The sequence below is a fragment of the Brienomyrus brachyistius genome, chromosome 17 (genome assembly GCF_023856365.1).
Source record: "Brienomyrus brachyistius isolate T26 chromosome 17, BBRACH_0.4, whole genome shotgun sequence".
NCBI classification, from domain to species: domain Eukaryota; kingdom Metazoa; phylum Chordata; class Actinopteri; order Osteoglossiformes; family Mormyridae; genus Brienomyrus; species Brienomyrus brachyistius.
This window is the reverse complement of record NC_064549.1, coordinates 7,601,537-7,623,717: the sequence shown is the minus strand read 5'-3', so window position 1 is coordinate 7,623,717 and position 22,181 is coordinate 7,601,537. Positions and strand designations below refer to the sequence as shown.

Sequence of the window (22,181 nt, the reverse complement as noted above, 5' to 3'; positions counted from 1 at the left end):
ATTATTTTTGTCTTGTCTTTAAAAAAATGTTGACACATCCGAGTGTCTATTCTATTGGCATAGCTACAGTATGTGAAACAGTCTTGTTGTTTAGCAAGATTTGGCTTAGAAGGAGCAATTACAATTTGGAAATGTGTCTTATGATGGTCTTTTCAGATTCCCAATTGTCAATGGCAATAAAATAACCTTCTAAATGCAGTATAAACCAACTGAGGAATGTTCCAGATAACCCTTCTCAGTTTTTTGCTATATATATATATATATATATATATATATATATATATATATATATATATATATATATATATATATAAAACCAATATATTCCCAAAATCAGTATTTTGACTAATGTCACATATTACCCCACGAGGCGGAGAGTTCAGGTCCAGAAAGTAAAAATCCAGACCAAGATTTTGTTTCAACCAACCAACTGAGTACTCTGTGACTGGGACTCTTCATGCTCAATGAATGGATTGAAACAAAATCTTGCTTTGGATATTTTTCACTATCCATCTCTAATAGTACCTTTCTAAGAGCTGCCTCAGTGCTAGCCTATCATGCAGCTGGAAACAGAACTTAAAGTTGTATAAATACTTATTTACATTTAGAAAGTTGTTGCACAGATAACAAACAATGGTAGCACTTTACTTAAAACACTCATGGATGACGCATTATAGATGCCATTATAGTGCATTATAATGCATTCATAAAGTATTATTAACATGGCTATAACTATATATAAAATGGCTTATACTGACCATTATAATACATTATGAAGGCATCTATAGTGTATTACAGATGAGAGCTTCATAAGGCAGTCATAATGCATAATGGATATGCAACATGGATATGTGTTCTGCCTTTTTATAAATAGTTATATCTATGTTTATAATACTTTATGAATGCATTATAATGCATTGTGAAGGTACCTATAAGTTAAATGCTACCAAAACAACTTTCTGAATAATTATGATGGGGGGAAAGGGTCTATAAATAGGTCTATAATTAATTAATATGAAGGTATCAAGACTCTTTGTTCAAGGCTCTTTTTCGGGAGGGGCTTAAAAACTTAATAACTGTTTTGACTGACTCTTGCAAAATGCTTGATAGAACTGAGCCATTCAGTATTTGCAGAAAATCCATTACTAAGCAATGGACAACATTTCTCACTAAGCTGGCAGGCAGAGTGTCAAGACAGCAGGCTTAGGGTGCCTCATTATTTCATTTAATCTTTTTTTAATTTTACAGTCAACAGAACTGAATTCTAACATTTTTTCTTTAAAGCAGCAAAGATGCCAATGTTTCACTGCTTGACAAGGAGGTATTAATGGCCAGTCTAAAATTTTTGGATTTTTGCATGCAAACTCATTACACATTTTGAAGGATAGAAGACAGAGGGTGTAACAGCCTTGGAGGACGTTTTAGCACATCACGTTAAAGACTTTCATGTTTCCTTTTCTAATGTGGAAAATAAAAGATTTCCCTTATTTCAAAGTTATAAGTATGAAGTCTCTGTTAATTGGTGCTTTCTGCTTAAAAGAGATAGTTTTACATCTTCAGGTGAAAATGGCATCAACATGCTTGGGGACACAGACTTAGTTTTCATAAATATCACACCAGCGCTTGCCTAATTTGGCAAGAAACGGATCTGGTTTTGATATCCTTGTAAACTGAAATATGAAAGAAAATACAGGAAATCCCTAACAGTGCTAGAATATTGTAATCCTTAATGACCAAATGCAGGGTGACTGAGCCCTTTCACAAGCTGTAACAAACTCATGATCGCGATTCGGTGAGCTGACGTGGATTTAGTCACAGGCAACTGTGGGTTTCTTCACTTTCCCAGACTAATAGAAACACTGCTTCATCCAATGACTGATGGATGGATGGCATGTATATGAAATGCTAGACCAATGTAAGGTCTGAGCTCACTGGGGGATAGATGTAGCCTTTAGTCTAGCATGAGGGATGCTGGGGAACAGTCAGTTACGGCTTGATTTGGGGTCCTGTGGTGAAGCAGAAGGCACAGCAGCAGAAGAGGAACTCAATGTTATTCACTTAAGTCAGTCCGAGGCTGTTTTTAGAGTCTGATTCAGCCTCTCAACCCTGGAACTATTCTGACAGTCATAGAAATCCATCTAAATCGGACAATATTACCTCCATTCAGCAAAGAGACTATCCAAGATAATGACTACTGGGCTCATAGAAACCTGTGCTCCACTTCAAGCTATCTGGAGTACAAACCATAGAGGACACACTAGTGGTGCTAAGCAGCCTCCGACCAAGGATTTTATAACACTGTCCATCCCCGGCTACCGTAATAGGTTGTCATAACACTGCTTGAATCGCAGAATTCCCAAAGGGCGCTTATTTTCCATGCTAAGCATATGTCCTTCAAAGACCACCAGGCCATACGATATTCTTTCTAGGAGAGATCCCCCATAAGTTGGTTGTCGGAAGATCAGGAATGTCAACCTATGTAGGCATGAATGTAGATAAGGAACTGAAAGACTAGAGGGTTTTGCATAGAGGAAAATAATGCAGTCAGAGGTGACTGCTCCACATCATTTTGGGGCAGGTATCAAGTTATTAGGTATTACTGCTTTATTCACCTCCCTACATAGGTCTCCACACTTCTTTGCAATCAGATCATTAGCAAGCTTTAGTGCTGCATCGACTTGCCGAACAATGCTAGCCTTTAATAATTTACTCACAAACTCAGCACATAAGGTCAACGCGGTTGCTGAATGACTGAACACACAAAAAAATCAAGGAAAGGCTGACGCTTAAATGCTGGGAATTAGCTTATGCTATCTTTTGGTGTTTCGGACAGCAAAATCAAAGGCGACAAATATGAACAAGGAGAGCATCACTCTACAGTTGACAACCATATGGACCTTATTGGAGCTTACAATGACAATAAAATGAGTTGCAGGTTCTAGAAAAAAAATGCTTAACTATAGATGGATTCAATGGAACACAGTTGAATAGATGTCTACAAGAGGATATCTTCTGAGCACTAGTCTCGTGAATAGATATTCGTTATAACACAGCGCTGTTGCTGACTGCTACCAATAACATTTTTCACAACTGACATCAAGGAAAATGTGCTATCAGGCTGTGTTTGAGATATATAAAGGCAGTAATGAGAGGGAGGACTGGCCTGTTAGTTTCAAGAATCAAATTTAGTCACATGCCAATCGCAGAAAGATGAATAAGATCACCAGCAAGGGTATCAGCAATCACTTCCTGGCTGTTGGGTTATTAGAATTTTGATCCCTGATTAGTTTGTCCTATTACTGTATGCTCAAATTAAAAATGAACCGCTAAGTCACACAAATTAGCTACACACTGGTCTACTTACTCATGAAGCTCTTGGCCGCTATTTTTGAAAAAGAATCTGGTAGTGAATTGACACTCTGGCAGGAAGCTCCTAAGTGAGAGTGCAAACGAGCAATGATGGCGGCACTTTGTCTAGGTTCCGACGGCCTGACATTACACCGCTCGGCATGTGTAAGGATGGCCTTTTTGTGCTCTTCGCTCACTAATCCAAGAGCAACCACATAAGTTTTCAAAGAATTCAAGTAACAGCCTGCAGGATACAGCAGACCTTTCAGGAAATAAGGAGGAAAGGGGGCAGTGGTGCGTATCCTCAGTGACAAATTGTTTCAGCGGTTAAGAGGTGGTGAATTGCACACTCAGCTCTCTTCTCCATACTGCTTTGTGCTGTAATACACCAGCACTCATCGTGATTATTGCTCTTAAAAAAAAATTACAGAGCTAACAGAAACTGTGAGCACGTAACATTCCAACATTTAAACTTTTTTAAACCACCCACTTAAAATAAATGGTCAAATAAATAACTTGTATTATATGTCCTTTTATGAACGTTGTTCACAAAATACTATGCTTTCATCATACAGCATATTTTACCTACATTAACCAATAACTGGATTCATAGTATAGGAGTGCTTAATATTTTAATACTTCACACTGTAGTTTTTTGAGGTAACACTTCACACTCATCCATTCAATTTGTTTCACTCAAATAACAAAATTATATCACATACAACCTGATTTATTTAAATGAAACATCTGTGAAAATAAGCAGTAGTAACTAGGGTAGGGAGGGGTATATATATATAGGATTGCAGTGACCAGAACTTTTCAGAAGGAACTTAAGCCAACATTTTACTGGCCCGGTGTGGTATTCTGATGTTTAATAATAAAAACACAAACCCAGCGGCAGAAGGGGAGGGGGTTAGGATGATTCTGAGGGCTCCTAATGGGCCCTAAAATATTTGGAAAAACATAATTGGATTGGTCTGGGTTGGAGACCCAATGTGATCTGCTTTCATGGGGCCCAAAGGATTTACTGGCCCCCCTGTCTAGGGCTGTGAGGTTACAGTGCGACTCACTAAGACATCCTGTAACTACTACAGTACTCAATATTGCACAACGATTGTTACCAAAAATGTCATCAAAGAGGAACAGATCTCGCTTATGTAATTCTCATTAACACTATGCATGCTAAATAGCACTACATCTGTTAATTTTCTACCATATATTATTTCTGTTTTGTATATGATTATTACAGTTTCAACACCTATCAGCTGAGTCCAATGACTGTGCATCAAAATTAACATTACATGCAACATATATGATATAGAAGAATCTAACCAGCAAGTTCATATGCATTAAAAGTAGAAAAACGTAAAAACACCGTTACTTATTAAAGTTATGTTACGGTGCCCGCCGGTATTTCTTTGAAAAATTGCATCGATGATACAAGCTTAGACTTGTATTGTTTTTGGGATGCAGAAAAGAAAATGAACTTTTCTTCTTTGCATGATTGCCGATTGAAGCACATCCAGATCTCTTCCTTTGTGACTGTGGCAAAAACAGGAACTGGGAAACAGGTGGTTTGTCTGAGGGGAAAAGGTTACAGGAAAGCAAAGCCTACTCGAGGAAGTGGCAAAGGGTGGACCTCGAAAAGCTAAACAAAAGAATAGGGCTTCCTGAGTGGACAATTCTTAAGTCAGTGGTGAATCTAGTGCTATATCCATCGACGGCGTTAAAAAGTCCAATATAAAATAGCTTTTACAAGTTTTCCAAATACTTTATGCATTTGATAAAACTTGGCTGGCCACACCAATCTGTAAATCTGTTGGTGTTACAGAGAAAACATAATAATTATTAGCGGAATAAATTATACAAAAACGCTGTTTTGGAATAGAAATCCCTGTATCCCATACAATTAGAGAATAACACACCTCTGACCTGCACAAGTGGATAAGATACAGGGTTACAGCCACCCACTGATTATCAGTATCAATATATTGCTGTTTGGTTAACAATAACCCCCCCCCCAACAAAAAAAAGCCCCACATACACTGTGCAGTGAACCATTAGCTACTTATACAAAAATAAACTTTAGACAAGAGGAACCCTGCTTTGGTGGACTGCAAACATAACAACAGCCTCCTGCCTGCCTGCCTGCCACCAGCTAATTCCACAGCATCTGCTAAATCTGGGCATGTTTCACTAAAGATGTTGTGCAGTGCAGCGTTGCCATACATGCATCGAATAGTTAATATTCTACTGTTCTCCAAAAATCCATGCGATTACAACTTATCATTTCCTCAACCATTTCTTATCTAAATAGAGATTGTGCTCAACTAGCGGGCATTGGAATGAAACGCAGTTTCATCCGGACCACGCATTCATTTCCTCTGCTTAATACCCCCCAGCTAAATTTTATCCTCAGGGACTCCCCAGCACCACCACCACCCTTGAAATAACTGTACAGCATTGCAACCACCTCCCAGGATACGATATAGAACTCAGGTCAGAACATCAGCTTGAATTGAGGTCGATTCCAGGCACATTTGTTAAATCTCAGATTCAGATTCAGATGCTTTATTGTCATTGTTGTTTCAACAGCAACGGAATTTTAAAGATGCATCCTTTCCAGTGTCACATCCAAGCAGTAATCACATAGTACCAATAAAACATCAAATAAGCAAACAGTAAATAAAGCAGGTGTATCCTTCTCTGGATTCCAAATAAGTACCTAAGTTTTCGCCATCGCAAAATTTCTTACGGTAATATTCATGTTGGTTTTATCTACAGACTTCTGCTTCATATGAGTCATTTTTTCAGGTTCAATTATTTCATTCCTCCGGTCTAATTTGAGCAGGCTTTATGCTTTATTGATTTTGTGGTAGTGATTCATGGGATGCAGTCCTGGCTTGGTATGCCACTCACGATCGCTGCTATTTTAATGGCCCACTCCTTATTGAACAAAAAAGCCGAATGAATTTTCACTAATTGTGCTAACTTCTGTGGTGTCTTTAAACACGTCTGAAAATGTCGGTGCCATCGGGGTTGTCTTGCTTTTTTGCGTTATTAACCTACAGTGGATGCTAGAACGCAACTGATTATTTACACCATAATGTAATCGTGAAATTGGCTAATTAATAAGCAGGAAAGCTGCAGAACTCAACAATGCAGGCCTGGCCAATCAATGACGCATAGCCATAAACTGGCCAGCAATGATAACCACTTAAAGAGATTGCACTGCAATCAATTAATGGTCTCACTGAGCTATACTGAAGTCAGCAAAATGTATAACACCAATATACCAATGATTCCTGCAACCCAATAGATTTACTTCAGATGGTGATAAATGAGTCCACATGTATAATTGGATAATTCTATTTACTCTGTACTGAACCTTTGCTGTATGTCTGAATAATGTCTTATTACTCCCAATAGTTTTTATGCAGCTGTATCAGTTTTTAGAGTGAAAGGGTCTGTTCGTGAGTTTTAGAACAATTTTAGAACAATTACTGAAGCTGCTGTGTAGAATAAATACAATTTCAAAATCAGAATCAAGTGGTTTAAAATTTTCACTTTGGATATCATACGAATAAGACAGGACAAACACAGCAGAATTGGATTAAAACATTGTTACGGCTTGTTTAAGGGCAGCCAGAGGGTGGCTGGAAGGCCGAGGTCAGACTCACTTGTTTGATGCGGTCTGGGTTGACAGTGGTTTGGGGCTGCAAAATGCCCACTGGCTCTGTTTTCTGGGCACTTTGGGGCATCTCACGCACTTTCTCGGCAATGAAATTGTGGACTCCATTCAGCGCCTCTACTGTCCCTTGAATAAGACACACTCGCTCTGTTGTTCCTGCAAGCAAGAAGCGCATAGAGAGCATATTAACCCATGTGCAATATTCATATCCGTATTTCATACTGAAGTTCCTATGGACTTTTTTCAACCATTATATTTTCATTACAGCAATATAACTTCATGCTTTTACCATGTGAAAGTCAAACTCAATTAAAAAAAACACAGAGGTATGCCAGAGTTTTTAAAAAAAAATCTCAAATCTGAAACTAAAAGGAACAGGTCAGTATTATTAACTATTTCAAAGAAACTTCTGACATAATGAAAACTTGCTATGACATTTGGTCAGACTGCGGCTGAAGATGAGCTGTGCCTCAGTAGTAACATCAATGATGTGTGTCTGACAACACCAAGACTATGGGACGTAGAATCTGTGGATTACACGGGCATATTCTCAATCACTGTGGTAAATGACTGATCATTTAAAAAGTTTTGATATGATTTTGAATCCGCAAGGTTTCTCACTAAGACTAATAAAGCCCTCTTACACAGCATGTACTGTGTACAAAATACATTCTGAGAATGAAGATAAACATGACAGCCTTTGGTCTTTACAGACAACAGGGAGGCTTCACAATGGCTAAATAATGGGGAGTGGGGGAAAGTGAAATTTGAATGCGGTTCAGTCCTTATCGCCAGCATACAGCTGGGTTTCCGGCACCCCCCACCCTCCCCTTTCCTCTTGTTTTAACTTAGGTCAGCTGGGTCTTAGCCATGCAGTCATGCAGTAATATTAATAAAGCTAAACCGAGAAAACTCTGGATCCACATTTGTACAGAAGCTTTCACCAGGCTGTGACAGGTGGTCTCCCATGGGTGATCGGGGAGGAACAAATCAGGCTGTGAATTAATTGAGTAGAGATTGTTATTGCATTCGGCTCAGAGGTGACCATAGGTGAAAGGTTTGTGCGAGGTCAGTGGAGACGATCCTACCCCATCCTGTCCACTGTTCGCCACACTCCATTAATGTGGTGTTAAATTTTTCAATTGTGTTTGTGTGGTTATTTTTGAATATTTCTCTACCTACGTATACAGTGTAAATCTTGAGTTATTCCCAGATTAAAAACTGACTCAAAGGTCTTTATATTGGACCTTACCTCAGCCTGAAAAGGCAAAGACCACCAAATGATTAGGAAAAAAATACCTCAGTTAGTTCTCAAAATAATCAAGGTTACATGAAACTGAATTTGCACAAACAGCCCACAAGCTGAAAAAACCTGCTACAGAACATCCAGGTCAAATGTCATGTTTTCCACTTAAGCAATATATGAAATAAAACTGTCCCATAAGATTATTTTATTTTAAAAATCATTGTAATTGCATAAGCTGTTTATAATAACATAATTGCTCTTAGCAAGAGAAGTCATACGCAGAAAGGGCACTATTTGTGTTCCCAAGAATGTGAACTTTTCTTTAAATGTTTCATTGTAGATTGTTTTTGGTACTACTTTATTTGTGCCTGTGGGAGTTTCGTTCAGAGAGATAACCAATTAGATTGTAGCGAAGGTGGGTCCAAGCAACTAGAGGAAGCAGGAACAGCCAATTAGCTGTCTTGGCCCCGCCTCCTCTAGTTTCTTGGACCCACCTCTGCTACAATCTAATTGGTTATCTCTCTGAACCAATCATTTTTCCTTCTGCTATAACTTTCTGGAGCTTTATTTGTGATTCTTTATTTTATGATTTTATTTTCTGCCTTTGTCTTATTCCATGGAAAGCCGAAAACCAAAAATGGTAATATTAACAAATCAAAGTCTGCAAAAGCAGGAAATTGCTATGCAATAGCTGGTAAAATGCGGACTAAATAAAAGATGCCAATTGCTCAGGCAAAGTTTCTTCCGCTGTAATACCAGCAATTTTAGAAGAGGAAAGCTACAGTTCCCTTTACCTTCGATGTAATGCTTTCCATTCTGGTTTCTTTAGTACCATCAAACTTTAACAGTATGCTGAAACACAAGGCCAAACCGTTGAAGGCATTACAGATGTTTCCAGGCTCCAACTTTGAGAATGAAGACCTCGCCCTTTTCCTTTTTGACTTATATTTTCCAGTCCGCCCAATGCAGTCACTTGATTGCAATTTATAAACTGATGGTTCCTCTGGGAGTCCCACTTATTGTTTCAGCGTAGAGTGCTGATAATGAAAGAGTTCTGAGGGGCTTAAAGGACGCGGAACCCAACAAAGGGAGACAGTTTATTCAGAGCGAATGACAAGTTCTTAGTCTCCATGGCAACTGGCACCTCACCCCTACCCCCTCCACATGAGATTGTGGGGCAGCTGTTGGTGAGGTAATGTGTTGTTACATTGCCATTAGATGCAATATAAGAGGAGATGCCAATGACTTGCATATGCTTATGTAATCATGAATGGGGTCGGCGGGGGTGGGGGGTAGAGGTAGTCCTGGGACTGGAAAAATTGGGAATGATTTCCATGTGAAATCTTTTTTTGTTTTCTTTGCTGACAAAATCTTTCACTTTTAGTTTGCTACATCATTACATTCACAGTGAGTGGATTACAAATAAATTACTGTGTAGAATTTCGAAAATCATAATATTAGACCTACGAAAAAATGAATTCCTCTTCAATGATGTCACTTTCAGCAACCCTGGGCTTTATCATCACTCAATGTCTCTCCGCCCCTACTTCAGCCCAAGCTCAGCTGCAGCAGCTAACTGCTTTCTGTGCCCACATATAACCCCCCCCCCCCCCCCCCCCGACGCTGCCGTAAGCACTTGCAGTAAAAACAAAAATAGGCCTTTCGGCTTTAAAGGCCTCATCTCCGGTTTTCCACTTCATGCCTCAGCCGCCATGAGACCTAATTTCAGAAAAGTGATCGATCACACAGCCACCGCTAACTGCATGCAGGGATTTCTATGTTCTGCACATTCAAATAACTAACAGGAAGGGCAGCCTGCGACATAAATACATACACACAACACTCCGCGGACACTTTATTAGGACGTAAGTATAACCCACTTTAGGCACCGAGAAGCCATTCTGCGTGCCATTGTTGTTCCATGCTTTTGTTTTCTACTTGCGACCTTCCTGTTACTCATCGGGTCTGGCCGTTCCCCTTTGACCTCTCATTAACAAGGTGTTTTTCACCCACAGTAATGCGTGGTACCCATCTCAAAACCTCACCCAATGGCGTAGTATGTTTGGCTAATCAATACCTCAAGTTCATTAGCTGATTAAGCGAACTGGTGCTGAAATTTAGCAAATGCATGGAATGGCTGGGGTGCCCGCAAAGAGAGGTCTGGGAACAGCATTCTTCTAGCTGTCCAACAAACACCAGTGTTTGGAGAACAGAAGGAATTACTGTTACTGTTTGTTGTCTTACAGTTCATTTGCAGTTATTCTAATGTGTTTTTTCTAAGCAAATAATTTTTAACAATTTTTTCACTATACGGGTATAGAAAACAGATGGATGGATGATGGATGGATGGATGGATGGATGGATGGATATAACGCATACTTTCATGCATGCACACACATATCTTACTGCATTGCAAGCTTATGTAATGCAGATTAATGCATGTATTTGCAATAAATATCAAAAGAACATATTGGCAGAAACTGACATTGCACAAAAACTTTATACAAATTCTACATAATTTTTATCTCATCTTTATCATTTAAACTGTATTTAATATATATGTCACACATTTTAATGTAGGCTTCTGTAACAGTTAAATATTTATAAATTTCCATATGTATAATTATATTTATGCTACTAGTTAGATTTCCATCCATCCATCCATTGTCCAAACCACCCTTCTGGGTCGTGGGGACCAGTCACATTTATGAATATGAAATATTAAGCATGATTACTTTGATTTAATTAATTATATGATTTGATAACATCAAATGCTATTTTTTTTACATTTTGCTATAAATATGTTACTAATATTTCACAGTTACAACTCAATGACTTCCACTGAAATACGCCGAAAACAATGAGTTTGTACTGTAATGCAAGATGAAGGCCACAGAATATCTATTGATTGCTATGTATCTGGTTCCCGCAGATAATTATTGCCTCTCTATCGTTCCAGCCTCGCTGTAGAATACTGGACTTTGCATCAAACAAGTGAGAACTTCTGCAGAGCCAAAATGAGGTCCAGGGTCTTCTTCACTCAGAGAGAAAAAACAGTATTCAAAGGAAACAATGCTTGGATTTAAACCCTTAGAAACAATAAGACTAAGCAATGAACTGAGCTGAAAAAACAGAAGTGGCTGTACGTGTGTGAGTTCTTGACCTTCTACATAAGTGCTCCCAATAGAATATGGTGATTAAAATGGACAATGGTCCTCCAAGTCAAATAAGCCCCATCAATTATTACAAAATCAGAATTGCTAGAACGGCTATAGTGCTGACGACTGGCTTAAACAAAGAAATATAAACAATGACATTTATGGCCAGATGATATGCCGCAAGACTGATTCACAACACAATAGGAAATGGTCCAATGTACAGTGAAGCTCATTTTCAACACAGGACCCAAAGGCTCGTGTCTCCCATAAACAGTCCCAGTCTCTCGCGGTTACTTGATTTAGACAGAGGAAACAGTTTGATGCCGAGCATTTCAAATCTGTTTAGAGAACCACTGCCATATTCAGATGGAAGGTTTTTCACGAAAAACAGGCATTTTGGGGGACACACGATGGTTATGCACGGATATGTGTGAGGGAGACTGTCTTTTCCTATTTGCTTTACTTACTGTATTCATGACATTTGTCAATGGTACGATGACCTTTTCTTCTATACTGAATCCATAATGACCCATTCAAAGAGGCTTGGATTTTGTCAGGTGTTTTAACTTTTTATAGCTGGGTAGAATCATTAAAGGGTACACTGCTCCCTCTGGTCATTGCCCCCGTTTCTGCAAAGCTAGTTATGCTATTTACACATTTCCCTCATTGAAGTTACATTCTGCAGGGTTAAGCAGAAGCTATATAAAACACAGGAATGTAGCTTCGCAGAAGGACACATCCTTCATGAGGAGACACCCCTAAGACCTACCTCTAATGCATTCACCCCTACTAAACTGGGAACTGTACGGTCATATCAGAACGTTTGTAAATGACTTATGAAGATCAATGAAAGAGTTGTGTGCCTCCTGAGTCCACGTAATACGCCAGGTCACTCCTTTAGCCACTGCCATGAAGAAAGAAGCCAAGAAACTGAATTGTCTGATAAAATGCAAATAGAGGTTTGTGAATCCAATAAGCTACCTTTGAAACTGGTAGGCAGAGGCAGACATTTCAGGTCCAGAAAATAAAAATCCAAACCAGGATTTTGTTTCAACCAACCAGTTGGGCATGAAGCATAACAGTCACAGATACTCAATTGGTTGGTTGAAACAAAATCCTGGTTTGGATTTTTACTTTCTGGACCTGAAATGTCCACCTCTGTTAGTTGGGGCTAATCATTCCAACTCAGCGTTCATATTCTGAGCATGAGGACCATAAATATAATGGAAGAAGACTGGATAAGTAGAAGCTGATACTGTTTCTTAATGGTGATGTTGAACAGCCCTCTGTATATAAAGAACTCGCAGAAAGTCATGTGACACTTGTTAAATGCAGTAAAAATGTTGCAGATTTATTGGTTTCATAACAAAAGTTTATGTCAAGCAGCATTTAAGATATTGGACATTTTTCTTTTATTGAGTGTCAACAAATGGGGATTGTAGCTGATATTATGTAAAACCTCCCAGTGTGAAAAGTTTGAACAAAAAAAATACTTTAAGGTACATCAAACTTTTTCACAGATGCATATAAGGCAGTTTAGTGATTTAGTGATGCCCTAGATCATTGTGGTATAAGGGTAGCAAGCAGTAGATACTGCTGAATTTCCTGGTCAGATAAGAAGACACATGGTTAATGACCTGTGGTTACTTATGGTTAAGGTTAGGTCTGGGTAGAGGTTAAGGGTGTTGTGATTGGGATTAGGGTTTTGTCCATAGAAATGAATGGATGGTCCCCATTTAGATAGGAAGACTAACTTGGCTCTCTTTGATCCTATACCGGTATTTCATTTTTTAAAGTTTGAGGGTTGAGAGGTTAATTTTGTTGGGGTCAAGTGTTACCCTGCCTGCACCCGTTAAACATAACATATATGCAATCATTGCTCTGAAATGGCAGTGATTTTTATTTTTTTTCATAGCCATGGATTTTAAACCACTTAGGTGCAGCAGCACCAGGCCAGCTGTTAGGTCAGAATCCATGAGAGCCAACTGCTTTTGTTAACTGGATGAGACATCTGCTGCTTGCTGTCCTTGCAGACCATGTGTGATGTCAGGTATCGCTAAACTGCCTAAAGTTCATCTGGCAAGAGATGACTGATGCCCCTTAATGAGTTTCAAAACATTCAACCTGGGGGATTCATACAATATCAACTATCTTGCCCATGCCGTACCGATATCCATATTTCTCACCACATGATTTTGATTAGAAATAACCGTGTAATAGGGGGCCATGATTTTCAGCGATGCTGAATGGTAAGCTCTCCTAGCGGCAGAGACTAACTCCACTTGTATGACAATGAAGAACTGTTCAATCCATGTGAATTACTACAGTAATAATCAGAGTCATAAGGAATACAAGCCTTTCAGAGATATTCAGCATCTATAGTAACTTATGTGTGCCCATGGGTTCAGATCTGCTGTTGAGTCTTTGATCTTGATACAGAAGTCTGTTGTCTGTTTTTATTGGTCCAGTAAAACCACACCTGGAGAAGTGAGACAGTTTGTACATTAAAATGTAAGCTGCCCTAGATAAAGACGTCCCTTGAGCAAATTAATTATGCACATAATGCAATGCTTAGCTTTTAGGCCAAGATCTTCCAAGATAGTCTTGTTTTCAGGGCAAAATTCAGCTTTCAGCCGATTTGGCAGTCAGTTCTGTGAGCCCGTCAGCCAGGGTGGCAATGTGAAATGCTACTGAGAACCTTGGGGTTCCACATTAGCCCCCTGCACCTGCTTGAAGTGGGGGTTGGGCATGAAAGCCCCAATTGTGGCGAAGGAGCTTGGAAAGCCTCCGCTGACCCCCAGCTTCTAAAGTTTCATTGTAGCTTGAGATAAAGACAGGATGGAGAAGCAGGAGTCCTGTCAGTGGTGCCTCTAGACCGAAGGAAGAAACCTTCCCGACTCTAAAGGGGATAATCTCCCATTTTCACTGATCATGCTGGGCATGTGAGGGCTGTTTAATGCAGCTGCAGAGGCTGAGACAGAAAACATTAATTATCTCCATTGTGTGTAACAGCGGAAAGGCTTTGCCATTCTTCTATACCTTACCGAGAAAGCATTTGAACAATGTGAATAGTGAAATATGTAAGAAGATTCATACATAAAAAACACAATAAATACAAATAAACACCGCGTAGTTTTTAATAGAATGCCAGACATATTACCGCAAGACATTAGGGTTCCAATACTATCCATAGAACTGGTCTCACCCAGTCATTTATATCTACAAAAAAATAGACAAAAAAGGAATCTCTGGCTGGACTTTTCCCTGATTTTACTCTGTTGCTTTGTTTGCCCCTCTCCAATCACCTATTGGCCTGGACACATATAATTAGAGACCCCCAATCTGGTGCAATTAAACCAAGAGCACAGTCCTGTATGGAAATAGCCATTTGGGAAGCTGATGTCTTTGTGGGCTGTCACTGAAATGAATCATCAGAGCAGGAGGGCTTTTCAGCGGCGATTAGAGATAATGGAGCGAAAAGGGGGTCATAGGGGTTGGGGGCAGGTGCACGGTCTACTTGAGGAATGGTTCAGATGGGACCCAGAAGGTAAGAGTGCCAGTCAAACCACAAATCACAGGTGCTGAATGGAATCATTTTTAATGGACACACACCCCCAGACTGCTTGTTAAAAGGCAGCACTGCGCATAAAACCCTAAGTTTTCCTTTTCACTGCAGCCCCCGAGTCATTTAATTAATTCATTTTCCCTTCTATAATACAGAATGGAGGATTCTGAGATAACATTGTTTTCTTTTTCACCTAAGATATTTGCCTGGACTTTGGCTGTGGCCTCAGGCCATGCAGGGGATGAACAATCTGCGTTGACAATGGCATCTTTTGATTACTAGAATTGAAATTGTTTTTTTAAAAAAAATGCTTAAAACAGGTCAATGATGAGTCAAGGAATGACACTGAAATGTATTAAAATATAAATTGTTCTGTCTCATAAACTGTTTGGACAACAAAGGTCCACAGCAATAAAGGAATTTTTCGCTCTGCTGACTAAAACAAATAAGCAAGCAAAGTCATGTAAACAGAACAGCCACTTGACAAATATTTTTGCTTATTAAATCTTTTTTTATATGAATTACTTAGTTATCTGTAAAATAATGACATCTTACAGCCAAATGTTAGCATTTTCTACCAATATTTGATCCTAACACCATCAGAATCTTATGGAATACTGACCCACAAGAATTAAACCCCTACTCACTATGTCAGCCCACGAAAAGGCTCATAGATTAATTCCCCTTCATAGCTGCTTCTCAAGGGGTAACTGTTACACGTCAACAGCATTTCTGTGGATGAAGCAACCAAGAGTCCCCGAAATAAAATCACACAATCACAGGGAGAAAACGAATTCCTTACATATATGACAAGGATAAAATCAAAGTCGAGAATTTAGGCGAGTTTAGGGCTCAAAAAAACACAGGAAAACAATAATGAATAACTTGAGAACTGTAAACACAGACAGACACTCACATACTTACAGACACAAACACAATACAAACACCCAAGGTATACGGTACGATATTATAATTAATTTATAATTAATTAATGGAAAATTACTTTTTTCCATCATGTGATGCACCACTGGCTCGTTCCTCCAATCAATATCCATTTACTTGACTGAATATTTAAAATATGCCCTATAAAAAGTTATTTATAACCTACTTTTAGAACAGTCTAAAGACTATAGGCAATTCATTGCATTTTTCACTGAATAAAACCTCAATTCTACAGTGCAGGCTTAGCCTATAATAGTATCACCTAATCTTGGAAGTGGATAAACGTGGACTTGTGAAGTCACTCACATCGTGAATATGTGCACAAATATTCCCACAGGAAAAATACTGGGTTATGGGCTGCAAAAATGGTATATATAGTCACTGGTAGCTGTACTGAAAAAGAAAAATTCTTTTAAAATGTCCCAATATTCTCTTAACAATGACATTGTATAATTATAATGCAATCAGGTGATTAGCTGTATCTCTTTTTCTGTCTATATGTCCAAGTTTTAAATGTCGTATCTATATTATATGCCAGTATTCATATCCCATTACTTCTCATACCGTACTATGACCAATGAGAGGGACATTTCACTTCAGTGCATGGATCTATGCGTCATATATCTGACGCTGACAGTAAGACATAGTTTGCCTTTGTCTCTGTAATCTCACCTATTACCTTATGCACTCCCCTTTCTCACTCCTCCGATTCAGCAGATACTAGAGAGCTATAAAGTGATGCACGGCAGCATCAAGAAAATCCCACCATTCTCTCGATAACGTTGCTTTGTATCCAAAGAAATCGAGAAAAAACTCGTATCTAACCGTAAGCGACTAGAATAACAAAATGAAGCACGAAAAAATGAACCCTATAAGTTACCGTTATAAAAAGCATGTGCTGCAATAGAAAGAAAATTTGTCATTTACGCTGTTCACGTTCAGTGTTCATTCATTTAAAGGGCCATACATAATTATGGAAATACACAAAAACCAATTAATAAAAACGACGTGGGTTACAGTGCATTGCTATATGGAGGGAGACTCCAGTTTTCAGATGGCTGATAATAATTACAGACTGAATCACTGGACCTTTTCAACTATTATAACCGATCGACTGAGGGGATCCTCTAGTGCTGGTGGATTATAAGGCAGGATAATAAAATCATCCTTGTAACTACTATCTTTGAGTGATTATAACAGTACTGCCTGTATGCATTGGCTTCGGCACAATGGGATTGCACAGGCACTGACTGGCACACAGGGAGAGGAATTATTCAACCATCTGAAGACATGAGCCAGTGGCTGTTGGGGCAGCTGTTTGTTTATACTGACGTCACATATGAAAACAGAACAAAAGCTACTGGGATCAAGGGAACCTCTTTTTATTTCCATTCCCTATCTAATCCTAGAGAATGGTGTCATCATCAATGCCTCAGAATACTGAAAAAATTTGAGATTTGTTATTTTAAGAAAATATAGGTGATTTATTATAATAATACCTATGCACCATCATTTAGTTTCTTAGTCCCTTTCTCCTTTTTCTAGTTTTCAGGAGATTTTTAAAATGTACTTTTGCAGTGGCCAAAAGGGGAAGTTTGTCCCCATGCAGAATTTGTTCTTTCCTTAGAAACCACTTACCAAGTACAGGGTTGTGGCAAAACTCGAGCCAATCCCAGAAAACAGGAAATGAAGCAGGGGGACATCCTGTAATGTCTGCCACTCCACCATATAAGTGCATATTTTTGGACTGTGGGAGGGAAATCCATGCAAACTCAGGGGGAACCTCCCTAATGAGATCCCTACACACAGAGAGCCAGGGCTGGACCTGAAACCCCCAGCTCTGGAGGTGTGAGGCTCTAGCTAATGAGACGATGTACTGCCAGAAGAAACATGTTACCATTCAGAACTGCAAGTGAAGCCAAGGTATAAGGTATAAGGGTTATTAACTGACCCAAGTGGTATTGTACATGCAAACAGTATGAAGGTATGATCTAATGTGTGTTGTTGTCAACTAAAGCAATACATGATGCCTTAGCAACATTTTGCTAACGCCTATGGTCCAAATGGAACATTGAGCTGTAAACTAAAAATCCTGTTCAATATATTTTACCTAATTAAGCTATTCCAGTAACTCATGCTCATCACTAGCAGTGCACATAAAAATGAGCAATATCACAGCAATTATTTGCAATATTGTCTGTCAGCTGGATTTTCTCCATATTCTTGTTCCAGAGTTTAGACTTAATGCCGGGACTTAAAATCAATAAACACAACATTACTGGTCTTATGCACAATGATGCGCTTGTTCACCCTTCATTTTCTCTTCATGGCTCTAACAGCATCCATAACAACTGCTGGGGCAAATCCAATAGGTCGCTGACTAGATTCTAGTAATAATGTTACATACATAAACCTGAAAATGTGAAACAGACCTGTACTTTGTTAGATAACTCCCATTTAAAAAACACTCACGGTATTTTGAACATACCACTTATATAATTACCAGTAATAGTTAAGTACTTAATTTCCACTTCTCTTAAGGAAAACAATAAACCACCAATCCACAGATAACCATTTCGCATATAAGCGGGGACATCTCTTAAGGTATATGACAAACAGAACACCAGTTTGGGCTATATGTAGCATGCAGGTTTTTTATCTTTCAGTAAAAAGGCTTATGCGATAAGAGGCTTAAACACAGAGAAAATAGGTGATGTCTATAATGCAAGGGAGCTGGCAGGGTATTACATAATGAAAAAGCAATCAAAAGGCAGAGGATTAAAATAAAGCTTTAATATTCTGCTACGCTTTAGTCAAAGGGTCAGGAAACTGTGGGGTGCAGGAGCATGACAGTCAGAATAAATGAAGTGCAAAACTCAGGGTTCTCTTCTTTGTGTGAAGAACAGTATTTCAAATGGAATGTATGCCGCGAGAACCTGAGCAAGTAAAACACAAAAAGCAGACTTTGTAGAAAGCAAATATCAGCATTGTTTTCTCTTTTTTTCCATGGCAAAGGGAAAACAGACTGATCTAAAATATCAGAACTTGACAACACTTGGATAAAAGTCTTAATATTGTTTATATTTGTTTATCCTTCACTAACACTTAATCATCAGTTAGATTATGTCAGACTTTAATGCTGGTATTCTATGAATAAGCATAATCCCTGCGCCATTTCTGCCTTCGCGATGCACATTTCCCAACAGCCCATCCCCAAATCCCCTTTGGCCGCCTAACAATCGACACCCCCGCGCTCCTTTCCCGGGGTATTCAGCAGGTGCACTCTTTGACTTGACACCCCGGAAGAACCAGCTCTTATTAGCATTTCTACTCTCAGAAGGAAGCAGTCCGCATCCCCCCACCCCCATGCAAACAGCACCCCCCCCCCCCCCCCCCCCGCCCCTCTTTTCTCACATAGAACAAAAGTTTCCCCATAGCCATCACCCCCTTTCTTTTCCTCTTTGCATATCAACTAGCTGCTTCTCAGCACCAGCTGCTCGCGGCTGCCAGCTTTGATGAAAGAGGGACAGCCCCGCATCTGGCATCTGCTATAGCTAAGGCCTTGGCTTCCCAATAGGGAGACGGGGTGTTAAGGAAACAGAGAAAGAGCATTAGCCTGTATTGGAATCCCTTCTATCCAACCGTGACATGCACTGAATGCGGCAGAGCTAAAAGCAATACAACGGTTTAAGAGCAACATCTGAACAGAGAGCTGCTAGTCAGGGCGGCAAGTAAACGGTATTATTGTACGTATAGTAGTGTGCAATTATAGTATTCCATGGTAATGTTTAAATCTCCCAACATGCATTTCACACAGAAATATTAACTAAGCCAAAAAAAAAAGTCAAGTTAGAATCAAGACCTTTTTTCATCTACTAGCAGTCCCCGGGTTAAGAACATCTCACTTTTACAGAAAACTCGTACTTACGATCGGCCAGTCATAAAGCCTATTATATTAAAAACTTGGGTTAAATACAATGGTTCATAATAGCTACTTTGTGACGCTCATGAAAACATTTTGTGGCTTCAGTGGTTCGTCGACTCAAGGTACAGAACAGTATGTAGTTACTTTTATTATTATTGTATTATTATTTTTTGACTTGCCAACAAACTCAACTTAAAGACAGACTGAGGGAACGTATCTTATTCGTAACCTGGGAACTGCCTGTATTCCAGAGTGGAATCTTAACTAGATACTGAGAATGTAACATGTGACTCCCCAGATGCAAAGCAATTCTGCATGAGGTGCTTACCTGGGTAGAAATCTTTGGATTTGGACAGTTTGATAGTGGCCCCTGTCTCTTTCTGCAGCTGGACAATGGTCTGACCCCCTTTGCCAATGATGGAGCCTGCCGCGTAGCTTGGGATCAACACTTTCAAGAAGTACTCGCCTTCCTCTGTAAGACAAAAGTGAAGAACATAAACAGAGGCACACTCTACACACACCAACAGAGAGCATCTTCCTGGATGGGTTCTTTCAGGGCTAGACTACTTATAAATCAGGCAGGTCCAAATTCAGTCCTGGAGAATCTGTTTCTGCTGGTGAAAATTCCCTTGGAAATTAATAATTGTGCTTGTTTTTGTCTTTTCAATATTTTCTTCGCATTATATTTTCATATGAAAATGTAATACAAAATATAAAAGTGTTTCTAGAACTGAGAAACAAAAGCAACTTGAACTCCAGCTTAATTTGTAACTTCTACTTAACAAGGCAAACAGAACATAGTTTCTGTGATGACTCCCCAACACTGTATACCTCGGTTATCTATGTATATTACCTACATGTCAGTTATGTTTTACATTGTATCGGGTTAATGCAATTAACTGAAAGATAAATCTTTTATCAAAACTTTTGGTAAAAAATATTATTAAAAATTAACGACAAAAAGATATTGCTAACAGTGGACATTGGTGACAATTTTAGTAGCTTTCACTTTTTGGTGTTTTTAACTTGCCTATTGTCACTTTTTGCTGCTGTTAGTGTCCTTTTAACGAGACATCATTGCAGCTACTTTAGTTTCTTTGAAATTTTATAATATAAACTCTCTCATTTGCCACTGCATTTGAGTTGTTGTGTTTCCATGCTACAGCATATGGAAGGTTAAATAATTCAAAAGATTGTTCCAAATGAGTTACTATGTCAGTGCAAGTAAAGCACTGAAATACATCCAGACATGTCCTGATTAATTTGTATATCAGGCACCTAAAAATGGAGATTTTGAAATGCAGATAAAATAAGAAGATTCACTATTTTGCAAGTTTCATGAATCAGCACTAAAATAACTGTTGGTCCAAATTAGAATTACTTTTCAAATTGCTAATAATAAATATAGGCTACTCAGATCACTATGAATCACTATAAACGTATGTAAACAACACATAAAACCGGTCTAAATCCATACAAATCTCTCTCTCTTTCTCATCTCTCTTGCTGTTTTTAGTCTTTCACGTTATTGTAGATGACTTTTGGACAAGCTCTGTTATGCATTGGACGTATCTCTGATATCCCCTGGGTCGCCTGCACTATCCAACTGGGTCCTTTCGTAGCCATCTGGATGCGTGGTGGCTTCAAACTGGGCTGTGCATGGTAACAGGATGAGTTTATGGCCTCTGACTGTGTTGTGTACAGCTTGGAACAACCTTTTGAGTTAGCTTGTGGGAGTTTTACTTACATAAAAACGTTATGAGGGCAGAAGGAACTATGATTGGCTCTGGGAGCTAACCAATCAGATTGTACAGGAGGTGGATCTAAGCAACTAGAGGAGGCGGGACCAAGACATATGATTGGTACTTTACTATTGCAATGAATGTTAGCAACAGACATTTGCAGGTTTTGTTTCTGGAATGTGAATTAAGGCCTTTAACTGTGAATTATATAATACCACATTATTAATTTATACCATGATTTAGTGGACACTGGATTTCCGTTGATGATGGAAAATAGTTCGGGGCCCCAACTTCAGATCATTTATTTTTCCATATTACCAAGGATTGAGGGGTAGCTAAAGATTAGAAACAATTAAAGTGTAGAGCTGTTACTTTTAATGTAAATATATAGCAATATTTATTTAAAAGTCCAGCTCACTATTTAAGTCATATGTGAAATTATTTCATTTAGATACACAGAAAACTGCATAAAAAATTTGCGCGCAAATCTACAAAACCAACTTATCATTTTTGGATCTTTTAATTATGAAAAACATTCGAGAACGTTCAAATCGATCTTGTAAC

General features: G+C 38.9%; 1 protein-coding gene across 1 annotated transcript in view; it reads right to left on the bottom strand.

Moving 5' to 3' along the window:
• Positions 1-22,181, bottom strand: part of nova2 (NOVA alternative splicing regulator 2) — a 50,237-nt gene that overhangs the window by 20,547 nt on the left and 7,509 nt on the right. Inside the window, exons 2-3 of the mRNA XM_048980769.1 lie at positions 20,204-20,347; positions 7,029-7,195 (exon numbers count right to left, since the gene is read on the bottom strand). Coding sequence (XP_048836726.1) covers positions 7,029-7,195; positions 20,204-20,347 — 311 coding nt within the window. The remainder of the gene's footprint in view (positions 1-7,028; positions 7,196-20,203; positions 20,348-22,181) is intronic.